Source organism: Gobius niger (genome assembly GCF_951799975.1).
Source record: "Gobius niger genome assembly, chromosome: 5".
In the NCBI taxonomy this organism is placed as follows: domain Eukaryota; kingdom Metazoa; phylum Chordata; class Actinopteri; order Gobiiformes; family Gobiidae; genus Gobius; species Gobius niger.
In genome coordinates, this window is record NC_136856.1 from 36,835,898 (window position 1) to 36,852,449 (window position 16,552).

Here is a 16,552-nt window from a genome sequence, read left to right on the forward strand (position 1 = left end):
ACATGTACCACCTATTGATGAGGTTGATTATTCAGAAGTACCAGCCAAGAGGAAAGAAGCAGCTAAATGACAACTATCAAGGTATGCTAACAGCAGCGAATGCTAGAGATCGGCAAAATGACCTCTTAAATCCGCGTTATGTTGTCAAATATGAAATCACAAATTACATGCATGTTTCAGAGGGCTGTCTTCTCTCGCCGCTGACCAATCGGTCAGTCTGATCGCGTCACGTTAGCATCAGCGCGGCTCTCTTCAGCCCAGGGGGAAGACGGTCCAAACGTGATGATCGACCACGGTCTGACACACTGGCAGTCAGAATGCAACAAAACAAGGGTAGAAGGGCAGTGTGGTGTGCGGGCTATACTCAGAAACGCACCCCCCACAGTGAGGCCTACACAGAAACAGTTTTCCAAAAGAGGCGATGCCACTGTAGCGGGAGCGTTCATTAACGTGTGGCATGGCTCGCTGCAGCGGACAAACTCATTTAGAAGAACTGCTGTCAAGTCTGCTCACGGGACAGAGCTAATCCACTATTATCCTGAGCAAACAAAGGATCAGCGCCACACCATCTCAGACGGGCTGCTCCCATACCCAGTGACACCAACGTCCCGACGTCCCAGCAACACCAAGCGATCCACATGTCACACCAGCACTGAACGGTACGGGGTAGTTCAGCAGTTCAAATCTGAGTCTTGTCCAACTTCAAGAAGCAAATCTAATCGCGATACTGGTCAGGAAAATCACTGTTTGATATTGTTCCAAGAGTGCGGTGTAATGCCTCATGAGGGGACAGATAACTCAACAGAGCCAGGACGTTTACGCTGAACACCACCGAGGCCCCGGGCAGAGGGACAGAGTCTGTACAGCAAGCAGCAAGTAATCATCCCCTGAGCCTTGCGATTTAACTGGTGGCTAGTAAAACGTGAAGAGGCTGGTCACATTTGTAAAAGACGGGGCCGATGTGTCCAGTCAGCAGAAATGTTTCCACCCAGATTGGCACCGCAGCACTCGGTCAGAAATGGTTTCGGTTCCAAAGTGTTGCGGTCATGCCCCATCTCTGAAGAAAACGGCCCAGGATCCACGACCCAAACACAAAACCGAACAAAAGGAACTGAATTTTTACTTCTTTACTTTCAACCAAAGAGCCTCAAGCCAGCGGAAACTCACCATCCCAGGAACAAGTCTGCAAAGAAAAAGGAGAAGCCCCTGAAGCCATGCAAATTTGAATAATGCTTCTTCTAACGCTTTTCGGTTGACTAAATGTTTCATAGGTTTTGTCGATTTTGTAAATTTCCTCCGCCAGTTTGTTAACTAAAACCACAGGGCTAAAGCTACAAAGGATTACTTCATTCAACCGTTCGTCAAAAGACTGTTGGATGAGTCAGAACGCCCGCACTGTTCCCTTGCATTGAACAACTGCAGTGACCGGTTTACCTGTGTTCAAGTTTAAAAAGTAACGCGCTCAAAACGTCCTTCAACGCACCTTGAAAAGCCGAGGGCGTCGATGTTCATTAGGCGGCTCGATGCAGAGAGAGGAGAACAGCCGTCAGCCACAGGTCTCTGAACGGGGCACGGCTCCACGGAATCAAAACAGGTGCCAGGGTTTATGAATAATCCACTTAAAGAAACCGTCACAGAACAAAGTCGCCGGCATTAGCTGCACCTTTAGCCTCGGCTGATGCAGGAACACGAGCACCACTGTCAGGCAAAGAGCTGCAATCATCGGATCAAGAAGACGTCCTCATTTCCCCAGACATGTCCTCGTTTTTTGGCCCAAAAAGGATCGTTTTCTTATATTCGTATTCACCCAGCCGTGTGTCTCCTAACAGCAAACGTCCGTCCCCAACCACTGTTCCCGCTCACTCCCGGACTGTCTGGTCAATCAGCTCATTATGAACAGGAAGCGCGACCAAAGTACTTCAGCAAAGGTGATAATGCATGTGTTATCCAACTAAAGGCACACGGAAGAGGGTGCTCTGTCTCAAAGTCTGAACCAGCCTTTACTTGACATAAATCAGACTTGTACTGGCCGAGATGCTTTGAATTATTTGAATCCCACTGAGCGGCATGGGGGGCATCAGCGGCGTCCCGAGCTCACACACACTCCCAAGTCACCTCAACAAAAATGCAGGATAAAACGTTTCCACATCCTTGTAATAGTTTGTGGAGGCTGCAGTGTCTTGAAGCCTACACTCGAAGGCTCATTTCTTTGCATCTCTGGGACAGTGGCCCTGAAAAGTGACCCTGCAAGTTGTGAAATGTGCCAATAAACAGTTCCCTGTTAACACATCGAAGCCGCGCTGTTTTGGGGATTTAGCTGTGTGAGTGCCAATCCAGACCATAATTCATGATATTTGTAGCACCACGGATATTCTGTGTTAAAGCTATGGACACATGCTATGGCTCGTTTGAAAGCTGAGACTCTCCGTAGGTGAAAACTGTTTGATTCTACGTTCTTCCTGAGAAATCCAAAGCTAAACAGAGGCTAGTTTTGATCAAAATTCCCCATTTTTTCCTAGAAACAGAGATAACGGGGGTTTTATGAAACACTCTCCTTCCTGATTAACTCCTCTCTCCAACTCTCTCCTTTCTGGACAGACTCTAACATTATGGGAAGAGAAATATTTCCGCTTCAAGTCAATTTTCAACAACAACATTGTTGACACGTTTTGAAACACCGCGTGTTCTCGATCTCTTTTTAGGGCGTGTGCATTTAAACAGCCTGGCTCTCGGATTGAAGACTTTAACAGGATGTTTCTCAGCCGTCCTTCGATCAATTTTAACCATTTAAAAACTCAGAGAAACGTTAAAATCTCAAGTGTTTTGATCTGTACATGGGAAGCTTCTCTGCTTTGTCAAACATGCTCCAGAGAGCGAGAGAAATGTCGGCCTTACAGCTGTTCACTACACAACACCACGCCCCCTCGGACCAAAAAAAGAAACAAAAAAATACATTTGAAATGTCCAGATCGTGACTTTTCACAAGTTTTTGATCGTCATTTATTTCACTTCTGTTCATCACAGAGCAACCAAAATCACACACCAGGTGTATTAGAGTGTCCAGTTTTGCAAACCCCCCCAGCAAAAAGAAGTTGTTATGTTTTTGGCACTCAATGTGTTATTAATTGGGACCCTAAAATGTGTTCAGAACGTTAGGAATAAGTTTGGACACAGCACTTCTTCTTTTCTCTCATTGCTCGTAATAAAATAATCCAGTTTAGGGCCTTAAAGAACAGCAGGGCCAGGGGCGGTAGGTCATCAGAGCAGGGCGACAGAGGGATCCACAAAGGCTAGAAAATATGGTGAGTTACATCGCAAATTAATAGTATTTAAAGTTGAGTCGTATTTGCCATATGGACATAAAAATGACCAGTATACAAGAGTACACTTTGATTGGTTAAAAATGTGCTCCCTGCGATAACGGCCTTTAAACTGACCACTGCGGGGGCTCAGGCCTTCAGCCGCTCAGCATTCGGACTCTGAATTAAAAGTAAATGAGTCGGCGTTGTCCGAATGCGCCCTGTCTGTCGGGTGAGGCGCTAAAGTCTGAGGGACGTGCCCAGGAGCATTAACTGCGAGGACAAATGAAGCGCTCCTCTGTGCGCCGCGAGCACTCACGCCGCGCTTGGGCCGGTGCCGAGTCGCCGTGCCAACGCCGCGCCTCTTTAGACGCGCCGCACGTCCTCACAGCTCCGAGCGGCACATCATTAAGAGCGCTCATATTTACCACAGTGTCAGGGGCCAGCGAAGCAGCCGAGCTCCTCCCCCGGAGCATCAGGACAGACACGCACATGCACACACATGCACACACACACACACACACACATACACGCATACACACAGGGAAGACAAACCGAGGACTGACTTACTCCTTAGTCTGACAGGATCAGACCGAAACACAGCTCTACGCCAGGGAAGAGGAGTTTTTTATAAAGAATTAAAGTTTATGTTCATGTTTATGAAGTGAGGGAGAGACTTCCATATTCCAAGGACAGAACTGGGACTCACTCATGGCCCTTGTGTACAGTATAGTAAGAAAGTAACTAATACCTATGTCTATATGTCATTGAGGAAGTCAAATAATGAACATCAGTGCAGTAGTAGTAACACTCAGTAAAAGTAGCAGTAGTTATGGTGGTAGTAATAGTAGTAATGGTAGTAGCAGTTGTTGTTGTGGTAGTAGTAGCAGTAGTAGTAGTAGCAGGCGTCGTGGTCACTGTCGCAGTAGTAGTAGTAGTAACAGTAGCAGTAGTAGTAGCAGTAGTAGTAGTAGTAGTAGTACTCACCAGAGGAGTGGCCCCGGTGCGTGGCGTCGTGGTCACTGTCGCAGTAGTAGTAGTAGTAGTAGTAGTAGCAGCAGTAGTAGTAGTAGTAGTAGTAGTAGTAGTACTCACCAGAGGAGTGGCCCCGGTGCATGGCGTCGTGGTCACTGTCGCAGTAGAAGTAGTAGTAGCAACAGTAGTAGTAGTAGTCGTACTCACCAGAGGAGTGGCCCCGGTGCGTGGCGTCGTGGTCACTGTCGCAGTAGTAGTAGCAGCAGTAGTAGTAGTAGTAGTAGTAGTAGTAGTAGTAGTAGTAGTAGTAGTAGTAGTAGTAGTAGTAGTCGTACTCACCAGAGGAGTGGCCCCGGTGCGTGGCGTCGTGGTCACTGTCGCAGTAGTAGTAGTAGTAGTAGTAGTAGTAGCAGTAGTAGTAGTAGTAGTAGTAGTAGTAGTAGTAGTAGTAGTACTCACCAGAGGAGTGGCCCCGGTGCGTGGCGTCGTGGTCACTGTCGCAGTAGTAGTAGCAGCAGTAGTAGTAGTAGTAGTAGTAGTAGTAGTAGTAGTAGTAGTAGTAGTAGTAGTAGTACTCACCAGAGGAGTGGCCCCGGTGCGTGGCGTCGTGGTCACTGTCGCAGTAGTAGTAGCAGCAGTAGTAGTAGTAGTAGTAGTAGTAGTAGTAGTAGTAGTAGTAGTAGTAGTAGTAGTAGTAGTAGTAGTCGTACTCACCAGAGGAGTGGCCCCGGTGCGTGGCGTCGTGGTCACTGTCGCAGTAGTAGTAGTAGTAGTAGTAGTAGTAGCAGTAGTAGTAGTAGTAGTAGTAGTAGTAGTAGTAGTAGTACTCACCAGAGGAGTGGCCCCGGTGCGTGGCGTCGTGGTCACTGTCGCAGTAGTAGTAGCAGCAGTAGTAGTAGTAGTAGTAGTAGTAGTAGTAGTAGTAGTAGTAGTAGTAGTAGTACTCACCAGAGGAGTGGCCCCGGTGCGTGGCGTCGTGGTCACTGTCGCAGTAGTAGTAGCAGCAGTAGTAGTAGTAGTAGTAGTAGTAGTAGTAGTAGTAGTAGTAGTAGTAGTAGTACTCACCAGAGGAGTGGCCCCGGTGCGTGGCGTCGTGGTCACTGTCGCAGTAGTAGTAGCAGCAGTAGTAGTAGTAGTAGTAGTAGTAGTAGTAGTAGTAGTAGTAGTAGTAGTAGCAGTAGTAGTAGTAGTAGTAGTAGTAGTAGTAGTAGTAGTAGTAGTAGTAGTAGCAGTAGTAGTAGTACTCACCAGAGGAGTGGCCCCGGTGCGTGGCGTCGTGGTCACTGTCGCAGTAGTAGTAGCAGCAGTAGTAGTAGTAGTAGTAGTAGTAGTAGTAGTAGTAGTCGTACTCACCAGAGGAGTGGCCCCGGTGCGTGGCGTCGTGGTCACTGTCGCAGTAGTAGTAGTAGTAGTAGTAGTAGCAGTAGTAGTAGTAGTAGTAGTAGTAGTAGTAGTAGTAGTAGTACTCACCAGAGGAGTGGCCCCGGTGCGTGGCGTCGTGGTCACTGTCGCAGTAGTAGTAGTAGTAGTAGTAGTAGCAGTAGTAGTAGTAGTAGTAGTAGTAGTAGTAGTAGTAGTAGTACTCACCAGAGGAGTGGCCCCGGTGCGTGGCGTCGTGGTCACTGTCGCAGTAGTAGTAGCAGCAGTAGTAGTAGTAGTAGTAGTAGTAGTAGTAGTAGTAGTAGTAGTAGTAACAGTAGTAGTAGTACTCACCAGAGGAGTGGCCCCGGTGCGTGGCGTCGTGGTCACTGTCGCAGTAGTAGTAGCAGCAGTAGTAGTAGTAGTAGTAGTAGTAGTAGTAGTAGTACTCACCAGAGGAGTGGCCCCGGTGCGTGGCGTCGTGGTCACTGTCGCAGTAGTAGTAGCAGCAGTAGTAGTAGTAGTAGTAGTAGTAGTAGTAGTAGTAGTAGTAGTACTCACCAGAGGAGTGGCCCCGGTGCGTGGCGTCGTGGTCACTGTCGCAGTGGTAGTAGCAGCAGTAGTAGTAGTAGTAGTAGTAGTAGTAGTAGTAGTAGTAGTACTCACCAGAGGAGTGGCCCCGGTGCGTGGCGTCGTGGTCACTGTCGCAGTAGTAGTAGCAGCAGTAGTAGTAGTAGTAGTAGTAGTAGTAGTAGTAGTAGTAGTACTCACCAGAGGAGTGGCCCCGGTGCGTGGCGTCGTGGTCACTGTCGCCCTGCTCACTGTCTCCATGACCGCTGTCTTTGGAGCTGACCAGGTCGGCCTCTTGAAACGCTGAGCTGAAACACAGAGCGTGGTGCGTTCAGGGCCACACTGACATGTACAGTTTGAACAAAGACCACACACTTTTATAACATTTGATCAGCGCAGCCTCACATGTTCAAGCGCTAAAACTGCTCCTGCCCGGGGCTGGAGACGCCTGACCAAAGTGAATATCTTTATATTTTTACAAACCATCAGAAATATGCATAATGTGCTGCAAACGTTTAAATGTACATCGCTTTGTCCCTCAGAAAGACAATTATCCTGAACAAATTACAGAAGTGGAGAAAACAGTTAACACCAGTTTTTAACGTCTGAACTCCCGCCTGAAACGAGAGGATCTTTTTCCTCACGTCATCAGATTTTTTTTCCATCATTTTTTTGTTGGGTATTCAACTCATTTTTGTAACTTTTATGTCATTTTTTTGTCAATCTTTGTCTTATTTTTGTCATTTTTTCGTCGATTTTTTTCCCTTTTTTTTCTTTTGTCACATTTTGTCACATTTTTGTCATTTTTTTGCCACATTTTTGTCATTTTTTTGTCAATTTTTTATCACATTTTTTGTCACATTTTTGTCATTTTTTTGTCACATTTTTGTCATTTTTTCGTCCATTTTTTCTCACTTTTTTGTCAACGTTTTCTCACTTTTTTTTGTCACATTTCATCATTTTTTTTCCAGAAGCCTTTGGATTGGGGTAAAGCCAAACTGGAGAAAATGTGCTTGGTTCAGGTGGGAGTTAAGGGGTTAAGTACATTTTATTTCTATATTTTAGCAGTACTTCTTGCAACTTTTTTTAAGATTGTAAATTTGCATATCTTCCACACAGCAATGTGGCTCTTATCTTTAGAGCAGCCATTCCCAAAGTGTGGGACATGGCGGCCTCCTGATCGATCTGAAATGGTCTGGAGTTCCGCCCTATAATAATGATTCATCCAATGTAAAGACATTTGTTAGAATTTACATAAACAGCATTATTTTACTGTATAGGCTAAATACTGGTTTGAAGTAGTACAATTTAGCGGATAAATAAAGTTTTCCTACTTGTTTTGTATCCCCCCCCTGAGCTGCCTTATTTACTCACTGTGAGTTAAACACTGTCCCGAGACAAAGAGATATGCAGCTGCCGGGGTCCACACCACAGAAACCTGTTCCCCAAAGCAAATCATATCCATTTTCATGAAAACTGCCAAATGGAAGAGTCCCAAAAGAACCAAGCGCAGCAGCGGTTCCTATGTCACGGTGAAACTGTGCGCACACGGTTGGAAATTAGTCAATGGGTTAATTTGTTTAGGAACTCTTATTTTAGAAGATCAATTAGACATTCATTTGCTTTCTTTAGAAAATGATATTGTTTAGCTTGTTGATTATCTTATTCTCTTTTTTCACATAAGGATAAAATCATAAAGATAACAGAAGACAACAGAACGTTCCGTAGGTTTTCGATGAAACCAGCCGTTAAATAAAAAAATGTCTTTTGTTGTGAACATTTAGACAGCACTGAAGAGGATTTGAGATTCTCTGTGTTTTCTTCCTTTGTTTTGTAGTTTTCCTCACAATAATCGTGACTCAGAGGTTTCGAATGGAAACATCCCGAGCCCCGCTGTACAGTGACCTTTGAAAACAAGCACACTTCCTTTCTCTGTAGGGTTTAGAGCTCTACAAACACGGTCTGAGTGTCATCGCTTGGGCTTCAGTCTCTCCAATGTGAACTCTAATGAGAAGAATCTAGACTTTAATAGTATTTATGCAATACAGTATTTGCAGCTTTTACACAACGCCTCTATGTGATTCATGGTATAATGAACGCGTTGAGTTCTGTGTGTTCATTTTCCCCGCACTTCAGGGAGCGGGTTCAGCGTCTAAGTTCAGCACACAATTATTTCAAAGATTTTAAATAAATGACCCCTTTTCTGGCCAGTTCTGTAGCTCCTCTAATCAGCACAACAGTTTTCAGCAGTGCTAGCATAATTGCACAAGTGTTACCCTTTAACATGATTAGCTAACACCGTGTACCATTAGAGCCTCTGCACACCTGTAAAGGTATTCCATCAATAGAACAGGCATTCACAACAACAACAATGTCGAGACTGTATTTATGATTCATTTAATTGTATATATGTATGTAATTGTATGTAAAAAGGTAACACTTTATTGGGCACTACTTTGATACATTGTACCTAATCGAATATAGTCCATTGTAATATGCTTTGTACCAGTGTGTGGTAACGTGTACCTATGTAGTACATACACAATGGAATAATGCGTGTTCCTCTAAACTGCAAATACACATTGTTCCATTGTGTCTAACCCATAGCTACAAGTTATTACACATTGTTACAGCACACTGTACTAAAATGAAGTACAATTATTATGTTAGTGTAGATTACTGCTGAGTGAAGAGTGCCTTGTTTTTCCTCTTCTTTATTCTGTTATGAAAGTGTGTGTTACCTGTTGACACGTCTGGGCCGGTCCACCAGGTAGCTGAGCTCGGAGCGCGGGTGTTTGGCCTGAAACACAACAGGTCAGTGTGGTCAGTGTGGTCAGTGTGGTCCTCTATGAAAACAAATAAACACACACGCACACACGCACGCACACACTCCATGGTTCCTGCAGTCATGTGACCCCAGTCTTACACCAGATTGATCTTCAGAGCAGTGGGAGCCCTCGCTTTATACGATGTGACAGAAGTCCTTTAAAATGCATGAGCCGCTCGCTCTGGTGGCAGCAGGTTTGGAATCACGGATTTACACCAAACTGCCTTATCCGTCCTTAAAAAGTGGTAAGATCTGTGGGCTTCTGTGATTTTCTTTACCGTCACAGGGCCAAACTGCATTGTTTTTTTATAAACGTTTAATAATGGAACATATTCTGTGTGGGCCGCGGCCTGTCATCATGATAATGTTAGAGAGAGGGGAAAATTACACATGAACACCACCTCCTCTCGTATTTTCCTCTGGGAAACTGGGAAAGGATTTTTTAACGCCCCGAGTTCCCGAGATGAGATAACCTTTGACCCTTCAGCACAGCGATGTCACGTGTTCAGGCCTCTGAGCTGTCTGGACGCAGCAGCAGGACAATGTTCTGAAGTGACTTGTTTCCAGTGAGCACCAACTCACGTGAACACAATGCACTGGTGATTTCCACTTGACAACAGGAAAGGCTCGTCTATCCCAGCGCACATGAAGGCAGCATGAACCTGCATTTTAACCGCTACCCTGGTGTGAGGCCAAATGTCAAATGTCGTCCTTAACACATTGAGGCCGCGCTGTTTTTGGATTTAGCTTTAGAGTGCCAAACAATCCAGACCGTTCTTCATGATATTTGTAGCACCACAGTGTATTCTATGTAATAGCTATGGACACACTCGTTTTAAAGGCGAGACTCTAAGCTCTCCGTAGGTGAAAACAGTTTGATTCTACGTGCCTCGGTTCCTGAGAAATCCAAAGCTAAACAGAGGCCAGTTTGGATCAAAATCACAGATTTTTTTTCTCGATTCAGAGATAACGGAGGTTTCATGCAACACTCTCCTCTCTGGACAGATACTAACGTTATGGGAAGAGGCAAATATCTCTGCTTCAAGTCAATTTATCATCATCGCCCTTTTTTTTTCATGGCGTGTGCATTTAAACAGCCTGGTTCTCGGATTGAAGACTTTAACAGGGTGTTTCTCAGCCGTCCTTGGACCGATTTGAACCATTTAAAAACTCAGAGAAATGTTAAAATCTATTTCGATCTTTCTGCTCTGCTTTGTCCAACGCGCTCCAATGGGCGAGAGAGAAGTGTCGGCTCTACAGCTGTTCGCTACACCACACCACGACCCCTCAGACAATAAGAAAAGAAAGAAGAAAAGAAACGCAATAATAAATATAAAATATCCAGATCCTTCACAAGTTTTTGATCGTCATTTATTTCACTTCTGTTCATCACAGAGTTACCAAAATCACACACACGGTGTATTAGAGAGTCTAGTTTTGTAATAAATATTATATATTTTTGGCACTCAGTGTGATAAATGTCCAAAGACCATGTTTTCAATGAGATCAAATCTGTGCCTGTTTCATCTCTTAAGCACATTAGCAAACACCCCGTCCCACAGAGGAATGAGGGGAACTTTCCACATTCAAAAACAAAATTAGACACAACTGCAGCAGAATATTTAGATTTCACGCCGGTTATGATCCAATAATGACATTTAAAGTCAGTCAAGGCGACACGCTGCAGGTGGAAAGGGAAACTTTAAATGTTTGTTGCTGGCATAAATATAAGACGTTTTTTATTTGTCGCCATTTTCTGTTTTCTTGTTAAGGAAATACAAAACTTTTATGCTTAAAAATGCCCAAAATGTTCCTATATTTGTGCCGATGAAATCTGAGTATTAAGTATTGAGCCAGGTTTAAACGTGTGGTTTGATTTTTGTCACAAAGACTAATTCAGACGGGATTTTGGATCGAGTTTTAAAACCTCATTAACTCAGGCTGGGAATTAGATATTACGAAATCCCTTTGAGCAAACCGTCACAATATTGTCCAGTTCAAGGCTGAAGAGTTTGAAGTCTGTTGGAGCGACTTCTGTGGAGATGTTGTCGCACCAATGTGGGAAATGACAATTATCCAAATAAATGTGCGGAGAAACATCCAACCAGTGAATCAGTGAACAACTAAACATGTTAGTGTGAAGAATATGTCTTTTATTGTTTCCAGGTGAAAGTTTCCCTCTTAACCCCCGCCTCAACCGAGCACATTTTCTCCAGTTCGGCTTTACCTAAAAACGTTCTTAACTGTAAAGCCTACACACCTGATGTAACATTTTTCCTTGCGTTATTGTTGTGGTCACTATTTGTCTTATTTCTGGCGGGTTTTCTCCACTTTTTTTGTCACGTCTTGTGTTTTTTTTTGGTCGTCAGCTTTGTCGTTTTTTCATGACTTTTTGGTCGCCAATTTGTTTTTCGGATCCCGTTTTGCTGCGTTTTTTGACAATTGTAATTATAGTTTTTGTACATTTTGTGATGCCATGTTGATGTTCCATTTGGGTAAAGCTGAACTGCCCGGTTCAGGCAGGGTTCAAGAGGTTAAGAGGGCGTCTTCTCTTCATTTAATGACGTTTAAAACTCTGACCTTATGCTGTAATAACAGAGAGTTAACTAATCTGGTGCGACTTAAATATCTCACTTGTTAAGCCAGATTTAAAGCATTTCAACTGCTGCTCATCCTCAAACACACACTTCTGAATTCACGACGGCCGAGAGGGAGAGAGGAAAAAAAATAAAATCACACAGCCTGGATTAACAAAACAAACAAAGGTTGGAGAAATACCAACGACTGCGCGGTCACAACACGTTATTTAAGCCCGAGTGAGGAGCTTCTCAAACGGGCCCGTGCTGGGGGGGGGGCTTCCTGTGGCCGTGGAGACGACGTCGGCCCGGGTGAGAACGCCGGAGTCATCGGCATCAAGCGGAGAGAATATGGACGGGGATCCGCACAATTAAGAACCGTCCAAAAGTTTTAAAAAAAGGAGCCATCGCCAAGAGCAGAACTCGGTGAAGAATGGCCCTCGTGGATCTGCGTCTCCAAACCACTGCCGTAATCCTCACCTCATTTTGTATTCAGTGTGAGACAAAACGAGAACAAATTTGATGTATTTTTACACTGCTTTTGCTATTTTTCAAGGTTTGCTGATGCACTTTAGCTGAAAACAATTATGTATTTTAAAGGTGTGTTTACGATCGGCAGTTGTTTTGTTTGACATGGGGGAAGGGGAGGTCGAATGGAACCGTAGAAAATAAATCATGTCGGATTTGTTCATGGGCAAATTGTGTGAAACCCGCCCCCCTCCCACAAGAAAAGAGACTAAATCAAAGGACAAAACAAAGCAAACAAAACAGCCTTTTTCTTTAAGTTGTATGAGCAAATGTGAATCTCAGACAGATGCAGGGCCTGAGTGATTTTGCGATGTAGTGTGGCTTCTCGCCGTGAGGATACTGCGTCACCTATTATGACAATGATACTCTGATGATAATTCCACACTGTTTAAACACTCACGGGCACTAAAAATAAAAATAAATGCCAGTTTTGGGGAAGAGCTGGGCTTTGGAGATACCTCCACTGTGCAGCCCTACAGGCGGACCTGCCCGCGGGTGTGACTGGGCCCTGACTGGCCGGCGGTGCGGTGTGTTGTGACCATGGCGTGTGTGGTCGTCCCGGGGCGCGCACACACACACACACACAAACACACACACACACACACACACACACACACACACACACACACACAGCCTCTGGGCCTGATCACAGAGGGTAACACACGAGACATGTGCACCATATCAGTGCTCTGCCCCGCACGAGAGCTCATCAACATCGCCGCAGCTGGAGAGTGACATTTCCCCTTGCGCAACACTCACAACAACACACTGATTACACAACCAACCAAAGGAGCTGTTAGCCTATCGGCCCAGCGTAGCACAGCCTCTCTCTTCAGTCCTGTCTGTGCGGCTCATTTTTCCCCTGTATCAGAGACACGTTCTTTGCAAATACAATTTCTTCATTATTTTTGTTCCACCTAATTCCTCAAATAACAATGGAAATGAAAACACTGTCACGATAAACCAACGTGTGGGTGTGTTTTATTCAAAGAGGGAGCAGGTTTAAAGTGTTAGTTTACTCCAAACTCATTAACCAAAATGAGAGTGAGAATTAGATGCACGAAGCACCGAAAAAACTCACAAATGTTAATGCTTTTAACTCGGGCTTTTCGATGTTCCCTAAAAGAGCCTCCATTCGCTCTGTGTCTGTGTGTGGGCCTTACCTCGCTGGACAGGATGCTGCCGTTGGAGATGATGTCGGGCTGCTGGTCCGTGTAGCCGCTCACGATGCCTCCACACGGGTTGTCCTCCGTGCTGCGCGTGGGGCTGCATGGCTTCAGGAACATGAGGTCCGTCTTGGCCGACTCAGGCGTGAGGCACACCTGGTAGCAGTAGTTCTGGTTCTGGTGGTGAGAGCCGAAGCTCCCGGACTCCTCCACCGGGACCTGCGCCGTGGGGCCGCTCACGTTGACCGCGCTCTGCACCAGCATAATGTCCGACTTGCTCAGCTTCTTCTTGCGGCCCCGGCTCTGGCGCGAGCAGCAGGGGCCCAGGCAGCAGTCACTGGTCAGACACGTGATCAGACTGAGCTTCTGCTTCTTCTGACAGCGCACGGCCAGCACGATCATGACCAGGAGGAAGACGAAGGACAGCGAGCCCAGGGCGATGATCAGGATCAGGGTCAGGTCGAGGGCACCGTCCTTGGTCTTAGCTCCTCCGCGGTCCAGCCCCCGGCCCTCGGGCACACTGTCCACCAGCACCACCTGCACAGAGGCGCTGGAGGACAGGGGCGGCTGGCCGTGGTCCCGCACCTCAATCAGCAGGTCGTAGCGCTGGTGGGGGTCCCGCTTGGGGGAGACCCTCCTGGCGGTCCGCAGCTCCCCTGTCCTCCAGTCCATGCGGAACATGGCGTTCTCGTTGCCTCTCTGGATGCTGTAGGACAGACGGGCGTTCTCTCCATCATCTGCGTCCATGGCCACCACACGGGTCACCAGGTACCCGGGCTCTGCGGAGCGGGGCAGGGGCTCCCGGGCCGTACCGTTCTTCCCCAGAGGTGCGAGCACGGAGGGGGCGTTGTCGTTCTGGTCCACGATGATGACTTTAACGGTGGCGTTGGAGGAGAGCTGAGGGGAGCCCGAGTCCTGCGCCTGCACCATGAAGCTGAAGTCCTTGAGCTGCTCATAGTCGAAGGAGCGCAGCGCGTACACATAGCCCGTGTCCTCGTTAATGGACACGTACGTCTTTACTGACATGCCCTGGATGTCACACTCCAAAATAGAGTAATTGATCTGCGCGTTGGGGCCCACGTCAGGGTCCAGGGCAGTCACGGCGTGGATATACGCCCCTGGCACATTGTTTTCTGTCACGTACACGTCATACACAGGCTGCGTGAACGTGGGCGCGTTGTCGTTTTCGTCTGACACCTGTACGCGGATGGATTTACTGGTGGCTAAAGAGGGGGAGCCCCGGTCCCTCGCCACGACAGTGACCGAGTAGTGGTCCGCCTGCTCCCGGTTCAGAGCGCCGTCTGTCACGATGGTGTAGTAGTTTTTAAAGGAGGACTTAAGTTTGAAAGGAACATCACCCAGAATTTCCACGTGCACCTGCCCGTTCTCCTCTGCGTCTTTGTCCGTGACGCTGAGCAGAGCTATGACGGTGCCCGGGGCCGCTTTCTCACTCACGGACTCGGTCACGGTGCTGAAGGTAATCTCCGGGGCGTTGTCGTTCACGTCCGTGACTTTGAGCAGCACTTTGCAGTGCGCAGGAATGGCGTTAGGTCCGAGGTCCTTGGCCTGGACAAAGATCTGATACAGAGCGCTCTCCTCGAAGTCGACCTCCCCGCGCACCTCCACACGGCCAGTGCGCGGGTCTATGCTGAACAGCTCCTTGACGCGGCCGGAGATGTGGTTACTGAAGGAGTACAGCACCTCCCCGTTTGGACCCTCGTCCTGGTCCGTGGCGTTGAGCTGGATGAGCAGTGTGCCCGGGGGCGCGTTCTCCGCCAGGCTCACGCTGTACACGGGCTGCTCAAACACGGGCACGTTGTCGTTGGAGTCCAGCACTTTGACCACCAGCAGCGCGGTGCCAGTGCGCGGAGGCTGCCCACCGTCCACAGCCGTGAGCACGTACCGGTGCGCCGCCTGCTGCTCCCGGTCCAACGGACGCTCCAGAACCAGCTCCGCAAAGCGATTCCCGTCGCTCTGCGTCTGCACGTCCAGGTGAAAGTAGTTGTTGGTGGTGATGTCGTATGTGCGTAAAGCGTTGGAGCCCACGTCCGGGTCGAAAGCGCTCTCCAGAGGAAAGCGCGTGCCCGGACTGGCGCTCTCGGAGATCTCCACCGTGATGTCCGTCTCGGGGAAGCTCGGCGGGTTGTCGTTAATGTCCACCACCTCGATCTCCACTCGGAACAACTCCAGGGGGTCCTCCAGAAATACCTCCATGTTGAGCTGGCAGCTCGCGGTCTGCTTACAGATGTGCTCCCGGTCGATCTTCTCATTGACGAACAGCACCCCGTTCTCCAGGTTGACCTCCAAGTACGGGCTGCGGGAGTTGGGCACCACCTGGAAGCGGCGGGACGCCAGCTTGGTCAAGTCCAGCCCCAGGTCCTCCGCGATATTCCCCACGAGCGTGCCGTGGTCCGCCTCCTCCGGCACCGAGTAACGGATCTGTCCAAGTACTCCATCCGCGAGGCACAGCGCGAGCAGCAGCGCGATCATCGCCAGAGGAAAAAAGCGCACTTTGGTGAAACGAGCGGAACGATCCGAGCGCACGGCACGTCACTGCGCACTCCACATGTCCAGCTCCAAAGTCCCACTCTGAGGCGGTCCCATCAGAGAGCTCCGCCAACTGTCACCTCCCCTGCACTCTCCGATCCACACCGAGGCTGCATGAGGCTGGCTCCGCTCCGCTCTGCTCTGCGCTGCGCTGCTGAGGTCCACTCTCCACTGAGGACGCTCACATCACTGTTCCTCTTTTCCGCCGCCGTGCCTCCCCCCGCTGCCCCCGCGGCTCGCACGCAGACTCAGAGCGCGGGCTGATTGGACGGAAGAGCAGTCTGTCAGGACTTGGCCCGCCCCGTTGTCTCTCTTTCTCTCCCCCCTCTCCCTCTCTCTCTTGTCTGTAGGCAGATATAGCCGAGAAGTTGATAACCAAATACAGCGCGCTTGTGCGTAAAGTACGGGCGGACTGTATGCGTAAAGCTCAGGCCCTCTCCAGACGCACGGCATAAAGACAGAAAGGGAACGTTGCTTCAGGGCATGTAAATTGAAACCTGACCCGTGTGTGCAGGAGCATCCAGTTTGTTATTCTGAACTCACATCAGTTTCGTCTGTGTGTGTTAAGCTCATTTAGAACAAGAAAATGACCCTCTTGAATAAGAAAACTGGAGTAAAAGTGCTTGAATTAAGAGAATGAATGTTTTTTTTGGAGTAGTTTGGACGATTTTAAATAAGATGCCAGTGGAACAAGGAGTTATTTTT

At 47.7% G+C, this 16,552-nt stretch overlaps 1 protein-coding gene across 2 annotated transcripts in view; it reads right to left on the bottom strand.

Annotated features, from left to right (window-relative positions):
* The window catches only part of pcdh10b (protocadherin 10b), a 30,005-nt gene extending 13,933 nt beyond the window's left edge, over positions 1–16,072 (bottom strand). The window contains exons 1-3 of one of the 2 annotated variants that reach the window (XM_079556108.1): positions 13,298–16,072; positions 8,945–9,003; positions 6,405–6,511 (exon numbers count right to left, since the gene is read on the bottom strand). In XM_079556108.1, coding sequence (XP_079412234.1) covers positions 6,405–6,511; positions 8,945–9,003; positions 13,298–15,790 — 2,659 coding nt within the window. In that variant the 5' untranslated portion in view covers positions 15,791–16,072. The remainder of the gene's footprint in view (positions 1–6,404; positions 6,512–8,944; positions 9,004–13,297) is intronic. The other variant, XM_079556109.1, reaches the window with a different exon arrangement.
* Between the last annotated feature and the right edge of the window lie 480 nt (positions 16,073–16,552).